Here is a 20,572-nt window from a genome sequence, read left to right as displayed (position 1 = left end):
CTTTTCCCTAGAATTGCTCCGGAGGCTGAGGGTCTGAAGCCCTCTGTGCCTCAGAGCAGGGTTCACGCACAGCTAGGCGGATGCATCACTGTCGCCCCAGGGTGGGTGTTCCCACCTTACCAGCCAGGCTCGGGGAGGCAGGCAGTGGTGGGAAGAGGCAGATGGGAACTGCGGGTCTCTCCAGGGTACAGAAGGTGACTGAGAAGCCAGAGGCAACAAAAGCACTCCCAGAATGAGTGGGAACTCAGCAAGGACACGAGGTACGGCAGGTGAAAATCTACTATGCTTCTATGTCCTGACAGTGAACGTGCAGAAACCCACGTGAAAAACAAAAAACACCATTTCCGCTCTGGCCTGGAAAGAGCTTGGAGGTCGTCACTCCCACCCTCCAAACAAGAACAAAGGAAAAAGCTGAGTAACTGAAAGTCAACAACTCTTCCGAGGCCCATCAGAGAACTGAAGTCACAGGGCAAACCAATGCTCTGAAAACCAGAAAGAAAAACAGGCGAAGAGCGTCACTGCTCACCAGGAACCAAAGGCTGGAGGCCTACACAGAGTGGCTGCTGTGGGTAGAACCAGGTCCACAAAGTCCCCACCGTCTGGAGACAAGGCTGGCAGCAGGTAATTAAGGGTACGTGTGCTCGCAAGGTGGGGTCCTAATCCAATGGGACAGTGACTTTATAAGGAGACACAGTGAGAGGGGGCTCCCCACAAGCCTGGGAGAGCCTCACGGGAACCAAGCCAGCCCCGCCTTGAGAACCTTGGGACAACAAACTTCTGTAGTTTAAGCCGCCTGCTTGTGGCATTCCGTATGCAGCCTGAGCAGACTAGGACTGCGACTGGTTTGAAGTACACAGAGCATTCTGCTCTCTGCCCTCAAGGGAAACCGCATTCTTTACCAGAATCAGCGAGGGGAAGGCAATAGCCAAGTGGAGCCCCCTCTAGCTGCTCTGACTCAGTGTCACTCACCTACTGGAGTGGCTAAAATAAGAGTGACAACACCAAGTGTGGACAAGGATGTGGGGCAACTGGACCAGCAAACACTGCTGGTGGGAACACAAACCGTTAGCAGCCGCTCTGGAGAACAGCTGGGCAACTTCATATAGAACTAGACATGCAACTGCTGTACAGGTCAGCAATTGCTCTCTTGGGCATCTACCCGTGAAACGAAGACCATTCCCACAAAGACCTGCCTAGGAATGTTCACTGCAGCTTCTGTGACAGCCCGAGACTGGAATCCGCCCAGCCATCCTTTAAAAGGTGAGCATTAGGACAAGCTGGTTCCATATTGGGAAAGGAGTACATCAAGGTTGTATACTGTCACCCTGATTATTTAACTTATATGCAGAGTACATCACGCGAAATGTCAGGCTGCATGAAGCACAAGCTGGAATCAAGATTGCCAGGAGAAATATCAACAACTTCAGATATGCAGATGACACCACCCTTACAGCAGAAAGAGAAAAGAAACTAAAAAGCCTCTTGATGAAAGGGACAGAGGAGAGTGAAAAAGTTGGCTTAAAGCTCAACATTCAAAAAACTAAGACCATGGCATCCGGTCCCATCACTTTATGGCAAATAGATGGGGAAACAACGGAAACAGTGACAGACTATATTTTCTTGGGCTCCAAAATCACTGCAGATGGTGACTGTAGCCATGAAATTAAAAGGCGCTTGCTCCTTGGAAGAAAAGCTATGACCAACCGAGACAGCATGTTAAAAAGCTGACAAAGGTCCATCTAGTCAAGGGTATGGTTTCTCTAGTAGTCATGTATGGATGTGAGAGTTGGACCATAAAGAAAGTTGAGCACCGAAGAACTGATGCTTTTGAACTATGGTGTTGGAGAAGACTCTTGAGAGTCCCTTGGACTGCAAGGAGATCCAGCCAGTCCACCCTAAAGGAAATCAGTCCTGAATATTCACTGGAAGGACTGATGCTGAAGCTGAAGCTCCAGTACTTTGGCCACCTGATGGGAAGAACTGACTGATTGGAAAAGACCCTGATGCTGGGAAAGACTGAAGGCAGGAGGAGAAGGGGACAACAGAGGGTGAGATGGTTGGATGGCATGACCAACGCGACAGGCATGAGTTTGAGCAAGCTCCGGGAGTTGGTGATGGACAGGGAAGCCTGGCGTGCCACAGTCCATAGGGTCGCAAAGAGTCAGACACGACTGAGCGACTGAACTGAACTGAAGACAAGCTGTGGGACATTAACGCCTTGGAATACCATCCAGTGACAGGAAGAAACTTGTGGACGCACAGCAGGGAATCATGCTATGTGAGGAAAGGCAATCCCACAGAGCTCATTCTGTATGATTCCTTTTGTGTCACTTGTGAACTGATACAATTTTGGCTGTCCTCTTTCACTTTCATCAAGAGGCTCTGCAGTTCCTCTTTGTCTTCTGCCCTAAGGGTGGTGTTAGGGCTGGGATAGGTGGGCAGAAAGACAGATGGCGGATGTAGTTATGAATGAACAATATGAAGGACCTTGTGGAGCTGGGTTGTGGAGACATGAACCTGCACAGGGAATAAAACCGTGTAGATCTGACACCCACATGGGTACATAAGTAAAGCTCCGGAAGCATGTGGACCTTCTGGGTGGTCCTGTGGTTAAGAATCAGCCTTCCAAGGCCGGACACTCGGGTTCCATCCCTGGTTGGGGAACTAAGATGCCACGTGCCGTGGGGCAACAAAGCCCCTCCCCCAAGGAAAAGAACAACCCCCCGCCCCGCCAAAACTGGGGAAGTAAGACCTACAGATTGCATCAATGTCAACAGCTTGACTGTGATGCTCATTAAGGGCTTGCCCTCACACCCCAATTCACATGCTGAAGCCCAAACCGCCAATATTGTACTGGAGTACTGCACAGAGGGACTGCAGTTGGAGATGGGGTCTCGAAAGAGTGATCAAGGTAAAGCGAGGTGACATGAATGCAGTATGATGGTGCCCTAATAACAAATGACGACCCAGACTCATCTGAAGGTGGACCCTGTGCGGACACAGGGAGGACAGCTGCATACAAACCAAAGAGAGAGGCCTCAGAAGCCCTGACCTTGAACTTCTAACTCCAAGGACTGTGAGGAAACAAACTTCTGTTGTATAACCTCCTCAGGCTGTGGTGCTTTGTTATGGCAGCCCTAGCAAACTAACACAGATCTAAAGTTTCATAAAACATGACCACTGGGGGAAACTGGACAAAGTGTATTTCTCTGTAATATATGTTTTATAACCCTGCGAGAGCCTGCAATTATCAGCAATAATTTCAATTAAAAAAAAAAAAGAATGACACATTCAAGCTTTGTGAAGTGAAGTGAAAGAAGCTCAGTCGTGTCCAACTCTTTGTGACCCCATGGACTATATAGTTCATGGAATTCTCTAGGCCAGCATACTGGAGTGGGTAAACTTTCCCTTCTCCAGGGGATCTTCCCAACCCAGGGACCAAACCCAGGTCTCCCGCACCACAGGTGGATTCTTTAGCAGCTGAGTCACAAGGGAAGTCCTCCAAGCTGTGTGCTTCGGTACAAAAGCCAGTAAGTGAGACCAAGTACAGAAAGCATTTATTCATGGGCAAAAGGGAGACCAGTGTGGTGGTCAGGGCTGAAACACAGTGAGAAGGGCATTCACGTGCAGGCTAAAGGGGACTGATCAAATATCAGGGAATGTTTAACAGGAGGATTCCTGCCTGCTGTTTCTCACAAGTCCTTTGTTTCTTTTTAAGTGGAATAGCACACTGTTTCCAGGAACTAAGGTCATTGTGTGAGACAGGCTTGAGTCTCCTTTAGTAAACATTCTCTCTATAACAAAACTGCTTAGTTTTGATCCTCTTTCTTGAGATATGGATGGTCTCCTGACCTTGTGACCATTATTAACCCCTGGTTTCCTTGGTAACGGTTACTATACACTTGGATTTCTGATCTTTATCGTTGTTGAAAGAAAATTCTTGTACCGCACAGCCTATATATACTCACAGAGAAACCATGAAAGCACCTTTGCTCCATCAGAGCTTGGGTCCCCGTGTCTGTCTTTCCTTCTTTCTCTCTCTCTCTTTCTCTCTCCTCGGCTGATTCCTTAGAGCGCAGAGACCCGTCTTGCCCACTCTCCTGCCCGGGCTTCTAAGACTCTCTCGAGAAGGCACCCAGTGCCTTCGTGGGAGACGCAAGTCCTGTGCCAAGGACTTTATTGGTTTTCTGCGTAAACTAGGGAGTATCAGCCTCTTTCTCTCTTTCACTCTCTTATCGTCGCCTCCGGACCACCAGGTCCCGGTCCATTAAAGGACCCCAACAATCAAACAGTAAGTCCATCCACTGAGGATGATGGAAACCAGGCTTTGCACTGCTAGAGGCCTAAGTTATACACACAGAAAGAGAGAAAGCTAGGATCATCCCTGTGATATGGGAATTGCAGAGTTTGAATTTATGATTTCTGGTAGAGAGGTGTATAAATAAATATACCTGAAACCATGCACATGTGAGCGTAATAAATATACACTCCCTAGTTCCATGCACTAACTGCATTTGGACACAGTGACGTCCCAGGAGCTGTGAGCACTCCCAGTACCCAAATCTTGGTCTCCAAGTACCATTCTGAGCTAAAAGTCACCCAGGATTCCTCGGAGAAGTGGCTGCTTCCAGGGCTGGGGCAAGGGAAGTACCAGATGAACCTGGACTATCGTGGGACACTAGAAAGTAAGGAAGTGCTCAAATAATGACCAGGACCTCTCTGGAGGGCCCAGAACTCACCCTGAGGGGGCTCTTTTTAGCCAAATCTGGGACAATTGAGCATGAAAACAAACACTGATGGCAACATATTATAACCCATTGAATAAACGGGGAGGACAACTGGGTGAGAGTCTGATGAAGAGCAGGACACTCACATCCTACCAAGGGATTTTCCCATAAAATGCTCAGGAATCACCAAGGGGAAAGTAACTCTGTGAAGAAGCCTGGCCAGCACCACCTGACCACGAATCAAAGGACGTGACTAAAGCTTGCGTCCCCGGATAGGATGGGATGAGAAGGGGATAGTCCCACATAATCTGAATCCAATTATAAGCAAGTTCTAGACACACCAAAACAACTGCTTATAACCTTCAAAGGCACCAGGTCCTAAGAACAAGGACAGGCAGACTGAAGCCACACAAGGTCCCGGTTGTGGCTGACGGGGCCACAACCCGTCATATCCACACTGATTTCCCAACTTGGAGTGGGAGGGGGCTGATGGGCCAGCAACGAATGTTCTGTGTTTCCTTTCTGTAAGTTTGAGATTATTTCAAAACAATGGAAAAGGGAGGGTGGCATCCGTTTCACGCCAGGGGTCAATACTTAACCTGTGTGCAGAGCTCTTGCATCTCAGAGCAGGCCTTTTCCTTGTCTCTCTTTAAAACCTCAATTTCCTTCCTGTTGAAGAAGCAAAGTTAACAGGATCATTGACCAGTCATTGCTCACAGTCACCATGGTGGCTGGTTTGTGCATCTGTTCTCGATACCCTACAGCCACTGGTCTCTCAGTGTCCTGCACTGTGACTGTTACTGGTCCAATTGGATCCCAGCCTGGGAACCAGAGGAACCCTGCCAGCACTAAGAACAAACCCTCCACGACATTCCTCAGCCGCACAGCACGTGTTAATCTCTCTAAAGCACGTGGGAGTGCTCTTCACACCCAGAAGCATAACCATCAACACAGCCTTACATTTGCTGACGTCTGCTGTCAAAAGGGTCCCAGCACCAAACTTAGGGAAAATGGTTCCTGGAGGGAAGAAACCTTTCGGATTGCATAATTGCTGTAACGGAGTAGTGATCGATGGGTGACCATCCACTCTGGATTCCACACTTTAATCGTCAGGCACTTTTATCAAATCAATACCACATTCTCGGCAGTTTAGAGCTGAGCTCATTTAAATTAAAAAAAAAAAAAAAAGAAAAGCCAAACCCTTCTGAGATAAGGCTCTCATAGTGAAAGCGGAAATCTACCGACAAGTATCCCTCCACAATACACACGGCCCCTGCCCTAGACCCCTGACTCTGACACACTGAAATCCACAGACCAGGAATGAACCTTGGACAAAAGCACAGCTGAAACCATTATCAGGACAAGAACAAACAGATTCTACTGGCCCAGGAAGGTTGTCAGAGGCCCTCTTGCCCCTACAGGACCGCAGGATGCCTCCTCTGACCCTTGAGCACGCTATGGAGTATTCTGTAGGATGCCTGAGCCCTCCTGTGCCCATCAAGGCTGGTCAGAGGGCAGCGCAGTTCTCTGCTGACTGTTCCTGGAACGTGGGTTATCTGTGAACACATCCCACTTTCTACAGTAATGGCCTCTGAGCTGCTTCTACAATGAGCAAACCGTGTCCGGGATGGGTGGTTGGGGTGGGACCACTGAGCCGGCCCTTACCTCTGTGCAGTCTCTGTCCTTTCTGAAGCTTCAAGCTCCTGTCGGATCCTCCCCAGCTCATTTTTCAAAAGTGTGTTTTCTTCAGAAAGCTTTTCCAACTCGATTCTGGATAACAAATTTTAAAAAGAAAGAAGAGTGGGAATTCCAGGAGCTGGTCACCCGACTGAGTCTGGTCTTGTAATGACCCCCAGCCACTCTTTCCTTCCCTGGACGGGGATACAGGGCACCAATTCCTTCCCTGTATCCAGTGTGAACCTGCTCTGGTTTCCATCTCCCAAGAGATAAGCTACAGAAAAACAAAGCTTTCTTAGCTCCTAGAAGAGCCAGTGACTAGCATATTCAGAACCTTGGTTCTCTGTGTTTACAGCTGGCCTGTTCCTGCAACTCCTTACCTTCACTGAAATGTCAGCGTGCTCACAGCTGGCACCAATGCAAGATGCTGGATGAGAGTCCTCACGGAGTTGTTGCAAGGAAATCCCCACCCCCGGGGACTCCGAGCACAAAGCTGAGGAACACAAGGACTCGGGAAGCTGAATCCTATGGGAAGTGCCCCCTATCCCATAGCCTGAGGTCGGCACTGGAGCAAACTGGAAAGACGCCCACATTAGCAGACGGAGGGTGATCTGATGCAGTATGGAACCTTCAGGAGGGGAAAGCAAGTACTGACAGAGGCTGCCCAGGCCAAGTCTGCCTGGAGTCTTGGCTTCCGGTGCTCTTAAGAGTCTCCTTCGAAGGTAACTCCATTGATGTGCAACGGATGAGCCACTGGCCAATAAAAGTCACGGGGAGGCAGCTTGAAACGCACACCTGCGGCCCAGAAAATCTATCCTTAATATGTGTTGGTCTCACTGACATTTATTCCCCTAAACATTAGGTCTCTACCTGGCATTATCTTCTAGTTTTTGCAATCAAAAGTACTCAAAGCACATGACCTCATATGTTTAATGTATTATTCTTATAATATCAAGCATAAGTATCTCCTTCATAGGCATAAGTACGATTTCATTTTTCTCATGAGCAACTAAAGAGAAAAATGAAGACATAGAAGTCAACAGAATTTCAAAAGATGGGAAGGGTTTCAAGGAAGAGAGTGATCACAAATGAGGTCAATTTGGAAAACCAAATTGATTTGAGGCAGGGGTGTGTGTGTGTGTGGGTGGCGTGGGGAGTTCTGTTTCCAGTTTCCTGGACCTCAAATAAGATGGTGGTTGCCTTATCCCAGTCCTCCACATTCACCAGATAAGATCATCTAACGTGTGGTGTCATCACAGAAGGTTAAAGAAACCACCAGGGGCCCCAATGCTGAAACCAACACTTTGAGCATTAAGCAACACAAAGACGGCGTTACCCTGAGGCCAACACCTACATCAGTGGGGAGAAACCACACCAGGGGTGCGTGTCCTGGGCTGGTTCCCTGGAATAGGTTAAAGTGGTCTCAGATTAAGAGGCTCCCAAGTCGTCTTGGCAAAAGCAAAACACATCCTTTCTGCAGGGAGAATCCTCTACGACAGCCCTCAGGATTCCTAGAGATAAACTTCATGTGAACATGAGCTCACAATCAAAGGTCACCACAACGTATGTGGGAAAGGACCACTTATGACAGTCAGAAGCCAAAACAACAGAATTAGATCCCAGATACTGGAACTGTTCACCACAGACTTGGGATATATATTATTAAATGTTTAGTTAATTAAAAGATGGAAATTAAAAAAGGGACAAGCAAGCCACAAGAAGATATCAGAAACGATCAGGCAGAACCAAATAGAATGTTTGAATTTGAAAAAAAAAAATCAATATCAGAATAAATGCTCACTGGTAGATTAGATATAGCTGAAGAAAGAATCACTGACCTGGAACACAGAGATATAGGAAAGTACCCAGAACGTTCCATGTACAGACAAGAAGCTGGAAGAAATGAAAGAGAGGTTAGGAAAAGGAGGAAAAGTGAAAAGATCTAGTACCATACATACACCTGAAAAGGCCACTGAGGGGAGAGGCAACATTTTACAAAGAATGGCTGAAAGACTTTCATGGAACACAAATCCATGCATTCAGCAGGCGTAATGTTTCTGAGCACGGTAAGTGAACAGGAAGCCGCCCCTGTGCCCTGCGGCTCAGCAACGCCACCCTCAGGTGCACCAGCATGGAAAACAAACAATGGGCTCCCAGAGCCCCAGGGGCGAGCACCATCCCGACGCGGAGCAGCGACCCTGTGACGGGTGCTGGGTGCCGGCACTACAGGCGTGTACAATGCGTCAGCAATGCTGCCGACTGTACACACGCGTGCATTGTGTGTCTGCATGTAACACTTCAATAACAAGGTAAAACGAAACAAACACACACCTGAACACCCCAGAGAAACGCACAAAAGATGGAGGAGCTCACAGCAACCTGAGGACACAACTCAGATCGCCTGCTGTGGGGACAGAACAGCAGCCCCTGAAAGACATCTGCACCCAGAACCTGCAAATGTGCTCTTCCATAGCAAAGGGGGACCAATGCAACAAACAAAAGGAAAGCTGCTAATCCACTGCCCTCAGATGGAAAGAGCATCCCAGACTGTCCACGAGGGCTCCCCACTGTGGAAGAGCAGGCAGAAGACTAGGAGTCAGGATGGAGCGCGAGGAGGATCAGCCCATCACTGCTGGTGCTAGAGGAGGAAGGTGTGGGTCAAGAATGGGAGGTCTGCAGGTTTCCTCCCAAGCGTCCAGAAAGGAAGGCGGCTGCCAACCCTGAGACTCCTGCCCAGTCGTAGCCACTTCTGATTTCCAGGCTCAAGCACCGTGAAATCCTCAGTTGTGATGCTTTAAGCCTCTGCCTTCCTGGTAACTCATCACCGCAGCAATGGAAAATGGATGCTCACACAGAGCAGCCTGCCCAAGTCAGAGGGCACAGGGCAGCCTTCAACTGCGCATCACAGTTTGTGCTTCTAGGAAGACCAGCCTTCAGAAATGGGAGAGAAGCTGAGACATTTTCAGATAAACAAAAACTGAGAGAATGTACTCCAAAGACAGTTTCACGAAAGGCCACACATCACAGTAAAGAAGATGGTCCCATAAAGAAGGCACCTAACCAGCTATCCAAGCTGAGGACCATTCAGTAAAACGCCCAGTCTGGAGTTTTGAAAATCGTCCATGTCCAAATGCCTTGAAACAGTCTACCAGGACAGACCCAGGAGGAAACATAAGACCTGAACAGACCTGCAATAAGGGTTACAGATGCTGAACAATGGAGCCTTCTCCGCCCACCCACCTGAGGCTGAAGGGTGCAAACACCTGTCCCTGTCCAGTGATCCAGACACCACTGAGACTTGAACTGTGACATTAGCCGTGGGGCCAACAAGCCAAGGTGTGCCGCAAGTCAGGAGAAGCAGAGAGGACCAGCACAGCCCGCCGGGCCTGGGCGCTGGGTGCAGGACTAAGACAGCACTGGGCTCCTGTGCCTGTCCACAGGGAAGTGCCCAAGACAGACGGCAGAGAGGGCGTGTGGCCACACTGAAGTGTGACTGGGCTGCTCCCACACTGAAGGCCCCCGAGTGTGCCTGGGCCTGATGTGGCCTCGATGGTCCACTGCGCCCGAGCCCAGCCTGGGATCGCAGCTGCAATGGGAACGGCGGGTCCACGTGTCCCCCTGAGGCTCTGCCCCTGGGGAGGCCAGCACCACCTCTGCTCCACCGAACAGGGAATCCAGAAGCCAGCCCGCCACGACCAAGGTGCCACGTCATTGGGGGACCCCGGTGTCCGAGGCAGAGGCCTAGAGCAAGGTCTAGAGGGTGAGAAACAGTCCAGGCGCCTCGGGGAGGAGTGGGGGGGGGCGGGTCTGGGAACAGAGCTTGAGGCCACTGGCTATGCTCGTATTTTCTTTCTCCAGCTGGGAGGTGCACTGACATTTATTCCTTTTGGTTCATCATAAATCCCACGTGATCTGTTTTCCGGGGAAGCAACGTGCCATGGTCACCTAGCGGGCAGGAGCTGGTGCCTCAGCTGGACACACCTGTGTGTGTGGTGGGCCAGTGTCCTGTGCCCAGACAAGGGACACAACACCTCACGAAGCCTCTGTCTCCACAGGACACGGGGAGCTTGCAGGAAGGCTGTGTGGACGCTCACGGGGCCAAAAGACACAGTGCATAGAGCCGCAGCCACAACACACAGCTGTGCCTGCCTGCAGTCACCCGGGCCATCTCCTGGGTGGTGCTGTGAGGCTCCTAGAAAAGACCTTCTAGAGGCCTGGGCTGCTGAGATGGAATGGGTGCCGGCCTGAGGCCCAGGGGGGCCGCGGAGGAGGGCCAGGCCACACAGCTGACGCTCCATCACTAGCTCACAGACCGCCTCCCCACGTTTAGCCTCCCACCTCAGGCCTCTCCAGCCCCCGAGCTTCCTGGTGGGGCCCAGAGGATGGGCGTGTGGGCCCTTCTTCTCTAGCACAAAAGATCACGTTCCAATGCTCCAAATAAACCTTTTCTCTCCTTTGCTCACAAATCTGTTTTTTTCTAGAACTCCACTAACCCAAACTAAAGGCCTTTCCCATTATTTGGGGGCATTTAGGCCTTTTATCCACCTCCCCAGGAGCCACGAGATGACAGATGATGGAGATTGTGTTTTTAAAGTCAGACTCTTTGGGACTTCCCTGGCCGTCCAGTGGTGAAGACTCCATGCGTCCACCACAGGGGCACAGGTTCGATCCCTGGTAAGGGAACTAAGATCTCTCACGCCATGCACATAGTGCGGCAGAAAGAAAAGACAGAACCTGTAAAATAACGTCTTCTTTCAGGGCTCACCACTCAGGTAACGAGTACTTGTGATTCTCAGCAATCTGCCCAAATTCAACTTCAAATCTGGGTTCTGGGCAACAAACCCTGGACCTGAGATCCCGCAAGGCCAGGGTGGCGGACCTGAGCCGCTGGAGGGCCTCCTGCAGCCGTGCCCTCTCCTGGCTCAGCTGCTGTGTGTGGCCCCACTCCAGCTGCGCCCTCCTCTTCGGCTGCTCCCGCAGGCCTCGGACCGCCTCCTGTGACTCCACGTGCAGCTCGGCCTTCTGACCCTGCAGCACGCCAACCTCGAGCTGGAAGGCCCGCTCCAGCTGCCTCCTCTCCTCTGCAAAGGCCCTTTTTGTCACCTCCATTTCCCTCTCGTGGTCATTAACCTGAGGAGAGAGGCATGAGTCATGTCAACTGGGGGCCCCAAGCACAATTCACTTGACGAATCAAGGCTGCTGGGCGCAGCACCCAAACAGCGGGTGGCCCAGCTTCAACAGGGTGCTGGGGCCCGTGAAAGACTCCCCACAGCTTGTGTGGCCGCCTGCTTCCGTCACTTCCTGTAACCTCCACTGCAGCCTTGCGGGGAGGCTCTGCAGGTGCAGAACGGAGGCTGGCGGCCCAGCAGGCAGCCGCAGGAGGAGGGCGGGGGAAACAACACCTCCACGAAGCCTGGAAGGCAAGACCACAGCAGGCACCCAGGGGCAGGACCACCCTGTTGCCATGGTGACACCTGACAAGCTGTGGGCACCATCCCTCCACAAAACCCACCACAATCGAGTGACAGAGCAAGAGACACATTTACCCAAGAAGACAGCCTTGGCCAGGGTGGCCTAGGAGCCCCTGCGTGCTAAGTCGCTTCAGTCGTGTCTGACTCTGTGCGACCCTGTGGACTGTAGCCCACCAGGCTCCTTTGTCCACGGGATTCTCCAGGTAAGAAGACTGGAGTGGTTGCCATGCTGTCCTCCAGGGGATCTTCCCGACCCAGGGATCGAACCTGCAGCTCTTATGTCTCCTGTATTGGCGACATAGCTCCTCTTTTCCACTAGCGCCACCTGGGGAGTCCCTGGTGTGGGGCAATGCCAGGAACTACGGTTCTGCTCCCAGAATCTGCTTCAGCTGCAACAGAGCCGGGGGCTGACTTCCCAGCGCAGGGCAAACAGGGAGGTCTGGCCTCTGCACCGGCCTCCGGACACGGGGAGGGACCCTGCTCCCTCCCGGTATTAGCTACTCCTTCTGTCCTGCCTCCTTCCGAAGCGGGTGGAGGCAGAAAGTCAAGGCCACGCACATTCCCTGCAAACCTCCGTCCCCCTGAGCGCGCTCACTATGGGCAGATGTGTGCACAGATGCGACTCAGCAGCAGGAAGTTCCCCGACCTCTGTGGCCTCCCTCAGTCCCCTGACCTTGGTCTCCAGCTGGATCTTGAGTTCTTGGTAACGCTCCTTCAGCTGCTCCAACATGATCTCTGTTTCTATACTTGCGGGGGCGGAATCACCCACAAACGTGACGGTGCCTGAAAATAAGAGGACATGTCCATTGATGTTCTGCCCAGGACACCACGGGATCTGATCCAACCTCCGAGCCGACCCTGGAGGAAGCACAGCCTTCCATGGGCCCTTTCTGCAAGAGGAAGGTGGCACCGGTGCTCAGAGGCCACGAGCTGGGGACTGTCTGCTGTGCCAAGTTCTCCAAGTTGGCATTTTTACAGATCAGCATTTCAAGTCTTTGTCAGAACACAGGGCACTCGAAGGTAGAAACAAGAAGGAGGCCTCCTGCCAGATCTGTCAGGCTATACGGGGCCCATGCCTGCCCCTTTGACCACGGCAGGCACACAGAGGGGCAGGGACCACAGGAAAATGTGACCAGCGCTCAGACAGCACTTTAGGACGAGGCGTGACAAAGCCATGTCTTCAAGCTCTGTTTTAGCTTCCTCTTTTTTTCAGAGGCCCTCGCTGCTCACTGTTACATCACATGAAGCATGAGGGGTCTCAAGGAAAATGTCACGCAAACTGAGCTGTCATGGACTGAGGCTCCGACAGATCACAGGAGGGGGTGGGAGCTACAGCTGGTCCCGAAGACCCTCCCCACCAGCAACATCACCCATCCTTACAGCTCCACGCAAAGAGGTGCCCGTGGACCCACAGCACAGCCAGCCCTTACAGCTGGTCCCGAAGACCCTCCCCACCAGCAACATCACCCATCCTTACAGCTCCACGCAAAGAGGTGCCCGTGGGCCCACAGCACGGCCAGCCCTTACAGCTGGTCCCGAAGACCCTCCCCACCAGCAACATCACCCATCCTTACAGCTCAACGCAGAGGTGCCCGTGGACCCACAGCACGGCCAGCCCTTCTGGGCCCAGGTGACCCCACGCCACGTGTGGTAGGGGGCACACTCAAGGCTTGATTCAGAATGTGAGTGTGACCATGGCTGGGGTTTCATCCATGCCGGTTGACGTGAAAGTGAAGGGAGCAGACACATCCTGACCTCTTGCCTGCTCTTTTCAATTCCCGAATTGTTTTCCACGAAAAAGAGGGACAGACTCAGCAATATCCGGCCAAGAGAACTCGGGATAAGCATCTTGGGAAAGAGAGCATCCCATCACCCTGACAACAGGAAGCTGACGCCTGGGTAGGAGCGGCCCCGGCTGGATGCATGGCCAGCCCAGCCTCCACCACCCACGTGGCCCGTGCACCACAGTGCTGCTGTGCTGACTGCCGCTCCTCCTTAGAAGGGGCTGATAGAAGCTCCGCGGCCAGATGGGGGCGAGGGGAAGAGAAAAGGCTCCAGCCACGAGAGCACTCTGGCTCCGTCGGTGCCAACACGAAGCTCCAGGTTCCCTCCGGTGCTACGACCCAGAGCCTTCTGGCCACCGCACCCGGGGCGCAGGTCCTGGCTCTCAACAAGGGCCACACACTCCTTGCAGCTCAGGCCCGTCCAGGGTAAAAGACAATCGCCCCCTTCCCTGTGGCCACATGGGCCCCTGACACTCATCGAGGCACGCGATGACAGCAGCCACACGCCAGCAACCCCTGGCTAAGGAGCAGGGCTGTGGCTCGGGGGCAGCAGAGTCCCCTACTGCAGGTGCAGGTGAGGGCCTCCCTTAGAGGCCAGGTGCACAGGAGACCCACCCGTCTTCCCTCGGAGGCCCCAAGGGAAGCTGACATGGGCTGCCCTGTCAGAGCCATCACAGGCCGTCCCCCATCACCCCCGTCCGCTCTCTGCTCCCCTCCCCAGGGGCATCTCCTTCGGTCCCTCCTGCCTTAGGAGGCTCTCAGGGGACACGCCCGCCCTGAGGTCACAGCAAGGTCATCGTAACCTTCACCACTTACTCTGTGCAAGCAGTAGGACATTCATCCTCCTCCATCTCCCTGGGGCTCTGGGTTGCCGAAACCCCTGGCCTCACATAGGACCCTTCTCCCACACCTTGTGACCCCCTGGGCAGTGGCTGGCCCATCACCCCGTCCCCGGGTCAGAAGCACGCGACCCACCACCTCCCAGCAGACCCACCACCTCCAAGCACCCAGCGCCTACCTGCCAGGCCGCGTCCCGGGGGCAGGCGGCCATGCCGACTCGGGGCCGCCTGTGTGCGCAGGCCTTGCAGGGCAGCCTGCAGCTCGTCATTGCGGTCCTGCAGGTCCTGTGGGCAGAGCCAGACACTTCCTCCAGACACTGCGGCCATCAGGCCCAGGAGCGGGTCATGGCGCCGGCGCCCAGGGAACAGTTCAGGCCCCAGCAGAGCTGGTCCCGACTTGCAGGACGGGGCACTGACACTATACCCGGGCACCGAACTGCTCCGGGAGCGACAAGGAGCGGGAGTCATTTCCCAATGTCTTATGCCTGGCACCACCTTCCATCTCGGATACACAGAAGGGACTCAGGGGGAAAAAGTGCAGTGAAAGTGAGAAATGGAGCAAATACAGAGATCTTTTAACACCTGAAACCACAAAAGGTTGGGGGAGCATGCTCATAAAAGGTAGGGGAGATTCGGGGGGACGTGAGGCTGAAAAGGAAGGGTCTCTGGGACCTTCCTGGTGGTGCAGCGGTTAGGACTGTGCTTTCCCTGCAGGGGACGCGGGTTTGCTCCCTGGTTAGGGAACTAAGATCCTGCAAGCTGCACAGCACAAAGGAAAAATAAAAGAGGAAGGGTCTCGTTTGTAATAAGCATCATGTATCCACCCCAAGAATGAAATATAACTCAACAAGCACACTTGGTCACCCGGCTTTTACAGGGCCAGGAAGGGCAGCGTTCACAGTCCGCTCTCCCAGGTGGTCCCACGGCCCGAGCACCATGTTCGCCTATGACGGTGGGGCCACGTGCTCCTCCCCCCACCTCGGGTGGGCCGTGGTCACCCCACCTGGACGACGTCACGTGTGATGCCGCTTCCAGCTGGCTCCTCCCCGCAGGACCCTGGCTCTGGGGTCAACGCCATGCACACACTCTGGGCCCCACCTCCCACTCTGATTTTCCTTTTATGGGGGCTGCGCCATGCATTCTGCAGGATCTTAGTTCCCCAACCAGGGATCACACCTGTGCCCCCTGCACCGGGAGTACGGAGTCTTAACCACTGGGCCACCAGGGCAGTTCCTCCTCTCTGATTTTTTAATCTGAGTTTCCTCTGCAGGCAGCTCTTGTCAATTCTTTCTGAACTCCCTAGTGGCCAGTGCCTGGCCTGTGTCCACACCCGCCCTGGGAGGAGGAGCCTCTAAACGGCGGCTCTAGGCAATGTGGGAGAAGAGACAGGCCCTGCAGATCTTAGAGGAAGCACATGTTTACTAGGCTCACTGTACCTCCTTCAGAAACTCCTGAGCAAATACGCAATCTCCCCAGAGCAAGCACCTCTGTCCCAGGGGAGAGGGCAAGGCCAGGAAGCAAGAGCTGCAGGGAGGCCCAGGGGCGGCGGGTGTGTGCGCCCCGGCCCCCCTCGCCCCACAGTGACACCACACAGGCCACCGAGCATCTCTGACGTGGTCAGTCTGGATCGAGGTGTGCAGCATAAACTCTGCAGTGATCTTAAAGACCGGGTTCCCAGAGAGGGATGCAAAATCACTTAACAGGTGATTATATTGATTACATGTTGAAATGGTGACACTGTGAAAGTAATGGAGTAAATAAAATGTTATTAAAATTAACGTCACTCATTTCTTTTCACCTCTTTTATTCTTTTTACCTTTTTTAATGTGCCCGCTGGAAAAGTTGGAAGTACACGTGTGACTGCTATTTTTACTGAGCAGTGCTGATACGGCAGGAAACACTGACGGAATCATTTCTACCCAATACCCTGCCCCTCCAGTGGTTCCTTCTGCCCCTCAAACGGCTACTGTAAGACCATACACATGCTCCACAAGTTCAGCAGAGCCAGAAAACAGGTCCTTAAGGTATGATGCTAGGCAGACTTCTCTGTTCTAAGCGCCTAAGGATGACATGCACTGTCCTGGGTCCCAGCCTGTCCATCCAGGGTGCATCCAGCAGGGCTGGGAAGCCATGTACCTGCTTTCGTGTGGGTCACACGTGAATTTGGGGTGCGTGTGAATGCTGAAGGCAGTCACAGGGTGCTACCCCGAGAGGCAGGAAAGGCAGTAAGTCCACTGCACACAGCAAAGCCCTATGTCTGAGGGCTCTGTAACCTTCCAGGCTTCTCTTCGCATGAGCGTCAGCAGGAGAGGTGAGCTCAGCAAGAAAGCAGGAGAGGGTGGGGTTTCAACAGCAGCTGGGAAAGCACTGCAGAGGAAGGCGGCGCCTGCCATGCCAAGTCAGCACACACAGAGGGGCTGGCTGCCCAGATATTTGCAACTTCGTGTATTAGAAATTATTTTGAAATAAAAAAGAATTTTTAATATTCTCAATGGTAGTTTGAAACAGCCAAAAATATCCCCCCTAAAGATGGGAATTCTCTAAATAAGTCGCACCAAAATGGAAAATCCTTTTCCCAAAATTTCAAAAAGTAACGTTTCAAGAATCAAAAGTGAAATGTGTAGCAACAGTTAGGTGACAGTCATGTGAAGAAAACAAAGGGGTTGCACCGGTATGAAAAAATTCGGGCGCAGCAAAGCAACGGATTAACTGCTGCTCAGTCACAGGTGCTCAAAGTGAGGCAGAAAACACAGCAGGAAGGAGAGTTCCTTCCAGAAAGTTAACCACAAACCCCACACACCACTCGGTCTCTGAGAAGGGTTACACAGGTGACCACACACAGGGCTGCAGGGGCACCAGGATTCGGGGTGTGGCAGGCAGGAGGCAGGGGTCACGTCACACTGCAGACCAGCACAGGCTCACCTTTATCCTCTGGTGTGGCCAAAGCATCACGTGCAGAGAGACAGTTCTTACATTAATTGGGAAGGAAACCAATAAGAAGCACGTGAATACTAGACCCTTACCTCCAAACCATCATGTTTTATCTGCCGAGTCCAGGCCAGTCTCGAGGGAGTAACGGAGTGTGATCTGCTTCCCAGCAGTGACTGTTCACCACCCGCCCCTGCTCTGCACGGTGGCGATGCCACCTGAGTGGGCTCACATGTAGGTTTGGCCCAGGAAATGCACACACTCAACCACAGGAAACAAGAGGAGGCCCTACACGGTGCCTGGACACAAACGGGGCCTTGGGACTGGGCTGGGCAGCCTGTGTGGGGCCAGGCACAGGTGTTGGGCAGGCGAAGCCCCATCTGCCTCCTTGCAGAACATGAGGCTCGGGAAATTCCCCAGCAGTCCAATACTGAGGACTCCATGCTTTCACTGCCAAGGGTGTGGGTTTGATCCCTGGTTGGGAAACTACGATCCCACAAGCCATGCAACACAGCCAAAAATATTTGAAAAAACAAAAACACGAGGCTCAGAAGACCTCAACTGAAGAAGGCAGCCCACATCAGAGGACAAGCCCGCCTGGCTCACGTAGGGACGCTCCTGTGGACCCGGGCTGGGCCTCCCTCCACGTGGAGGCCAGGAGGTGGGGCCACCCAGTCCTCAGCAGACAGCCCCTGAGGTTCCCTCGGGCAGAGGGCCACTTACCCGGCACTTAAACTCGTATTCCTTTAGGATCTCTGAGAACCGCTCCTCCTGGGCCAGGAGTTCTGTGCTCTGAGGCGCCAGCTGAAAGCCAGAGGCAAGCAGGAAAATGAGGGCCAGAACCTCAGGCCAGGCAGAGGGTGGGCTGTCTCCCCCTCATACTGCCCCAAGACGCTCAGCATCTGCAGGCGCAACCACCTGTCCCGCCTCCTCCTCCCCACCCTTTTGTTTAAGAGGTCTCAGGGCAGAATGACGTTCGGAATGTCAGGAGGGTGGTCATGCTCCCACCGGGACCCTGGGCTGCCTTCTTGCCCCGGCCACCTGGGAGGTCCCTGCACGGAACCTGCACCTCCCACCACTTCCCTCCTCCTCTCAAGGTGATGGAAAGGGCCAGGTCCCAAGTGCTCCTCACCCCAGCACTGGGGTCTGTGCACAAGATTCTGACTGCTCCAGGCCTTGTCACCAGAAGGTCAACATGCAGGGCAGGGCATCACTGGGGTGTCACCTGCACCCCTGCACTGCCTGAAGGGGAGGAAAAGACGGGCAAAGTAGCCTTAATAATTTCCTCTCCATTAGAGAAATTTAGGTTTCCCAGGTGGCACTAGTGCTAAAGAATCTGCCTGCCGATGTAGAAGACGCGAGAGATGCAGGTTCAATCCCTGGGTCGGGAAGATCTCATGGAGTAGGAAATGGCACCCACTCCAGTATTCTTGCCTGGAAGATTCCATGGACAGAGGAGCCTGGCGGGCTATAGCCCATGGGGTCACAAAGATTCGGACATGACTGAGTGACTGAGCAGCACGTGGAATTTTAGCAGAAAAACCTAAGTCCGTCTCCTGTGTATTCTCCATCAAGACCCTGATGCCCTTTACCCAGAACCCACAGGCGCTTCTCTGGGGACTCAGAGTCAGCAAGAGGACTTGCCTTGTCCTTCAACACAAACTCCAGGTCATTCTGCAGCTTCAGGACTAGCTTCTCTGAGTCTGAGAGCTTCTCCACGACTTCAATCATCTCCTTCTGCAATCGACTATTTTCCTAGGAGACACAGGTCAGTGGTTGGCCAGCTCTGGGGATGGAGGAGGGAGCGAGAGGCAGGGCTCTGGAGCAGGATCTCTGGGGGAGGCGCTCCCGCCGCCTGAGCTCTCCAGAAGGTCATAAGCAGCACGAGTGGAAGGGGGTGACAAGCCTTCCCGAGCCGTCTTTGAAAGAACGGATTTGAAGCTGCACCACAACAGCCCAGGAGTCCACCGGAAGGAAGGCGGTGTCCACAGACACAGGAAACAATCAGAAGGCAGGCCCGGCTTCGCCTCTTGGGGAGGGAGGCGGGGGTGGCAGGGCAGGTGTGGAAGAACCCACAGTCCCGAGTCAGGGAAGGAGAAGCAGGTGGGGCCAGGGCCACCTCACTGGAAGCGAAGGCAGGCGGGGAGCAGGTCAGGGACGCTCTGCACAGCCCAGAAGAGCGCCCCGCATCCGGTCACACGGCCAGGGCTGGGGGCGGGTGACGCTCCTGTCTTTGCTCTAGTTCTCTGGGCCCAGGGAGGCAGCCGAGGCGGCAGCTGCTGACCCAAAGAGGGAGAGCCCCGGGGCCCCATCCTGCTGCCCACACGGCTGCAGAGGAGGGCTGGGTCTCTCCTAGGGAAGCCAGGACGTGTCTGCCGGCTGAGAAATGGGCCCTGTGGCTACAGAAAACCTTCTCTGCCATCACGCCCCCAGTGCTGCGGCGAGGGCTCAGTCCTGGCCCAGGAAGGTGTGGGTGTGGGGGACAGACCCCGGGCAACGTGGCCCCCCTCTTTTCGGGTGGGGCGCCCTGATGAGGCACCCCGCAGCACCCGGAACCCCCTACCTTCAGGGCCAGGGCCAGCTTCTCGCGGAGGCCGGTCTCCTCCGCCTGCAGGCGCCGCAGGTCCTCCTCCAGCCCGGCCCTCTGCCGGCGGGCCTGCTCCCAGAACAGCTCGCGTTCCACCTCCACTTCGGACCGCAGGAGGCTCAGCCTCCCCCGGTAGCCCTGCTCCAGGCGGCTGCAAGCACACGGCTCATGGTGCCTTGGGCTCCCCAGGGGCGCCACCTGCACCTCTCCCTCCCCGGGGTCTCCGTCGGTGCACTTGGCCTCAGCACTTGGGACTCGTTTGTTCCCTCCTGATAGACACATGAGTTACAGTGTTGTGGGGCAGCGGAGGCCTCATGAACTGCCCCCCTCGGGGTTGGCAGAGGTGACTCCACACAGACAAGTGAGCCAGCGGGCCCCTCGGCCCATGGGGCGAGCTAGCAGGTGACCTCTGGGTGGGTCTCGGGCACCCCTTGGCCATTCAACCTTCTCCACATCATCAAAAAATGCATGAGTAAATAAAGGCATCATCAGGGCCCTTGGGGGCTGAAGGTGCAGAGAAGTCAGCCTACACCACAAGCGCTGGAAACCTAGCACACAG

General features: G+C 53.9%; 1 protein-coding gene across 10 annotated transcripts in view; it reads right to left on the bottom strand.

Annotated features, from left to right (window-relative positions):
• The window catches only part of NINL (ninein like), a 90,129-nt gene that overhangs the window by 8,691 nt on the left and 60,866 nt on the right, over positions 1-20,572 (bottom strand). For all 10 annotated transcript variants that reach the window (XM_088844320.1, XM_088844317.1, XM_088844316.1 and 7 more), the window contains 8 exons: positions 19,990-20,164; positions 19,071-19,181; positions 18,150-18,230; positions 14,678-14,783; positions 12,549-12,658; positions 11,284-11,534; positions 6,393-6,497; positions 5,327-5,396 (listed from right to left, as the gene is read on the bottom strand). In XM_088844320.1, coding sequence (XP_088700446.1) covers positions 5,327-5,396; positions 6,393-6,497; positions 11,284-11,534; positions 12,549-12,658; positions 14,678-14,783; positions 18,150-18,230; positions 19,071-19,181; positions 19,990-20,164 — 1,009 coding nt within the window. The remainder of the gene's footprint in view (positions 1-5,326; positions 5,397-6,392; positions 6,498-11,283; positions 11,535-12,548; positions 12,659-14,677; positions 14,784-18,149; positions 18,231-19,070; positions 19,182-19,989; positions 20,165-20,572) is intronic.

Source organism: Moschus berezovskii, chromosome 15, assembly GCF_049115385.1.
Source record: "Moschus berezovskii isolate FMDL1 chromosome 15, NW_MosBer_1.0, whole genome shotgun sequence".
NCBI lineage: Eukaryota > Metazoa > Chordata > Mammalia > Artiodactyla > Moschidae > Moschus > Moschus berezovskii.
The sequence above is the reverse complement of the archived record's forward strand: the minus strand, read 5'-3'. Positions and strand labels throughout refer to the sequence as shown.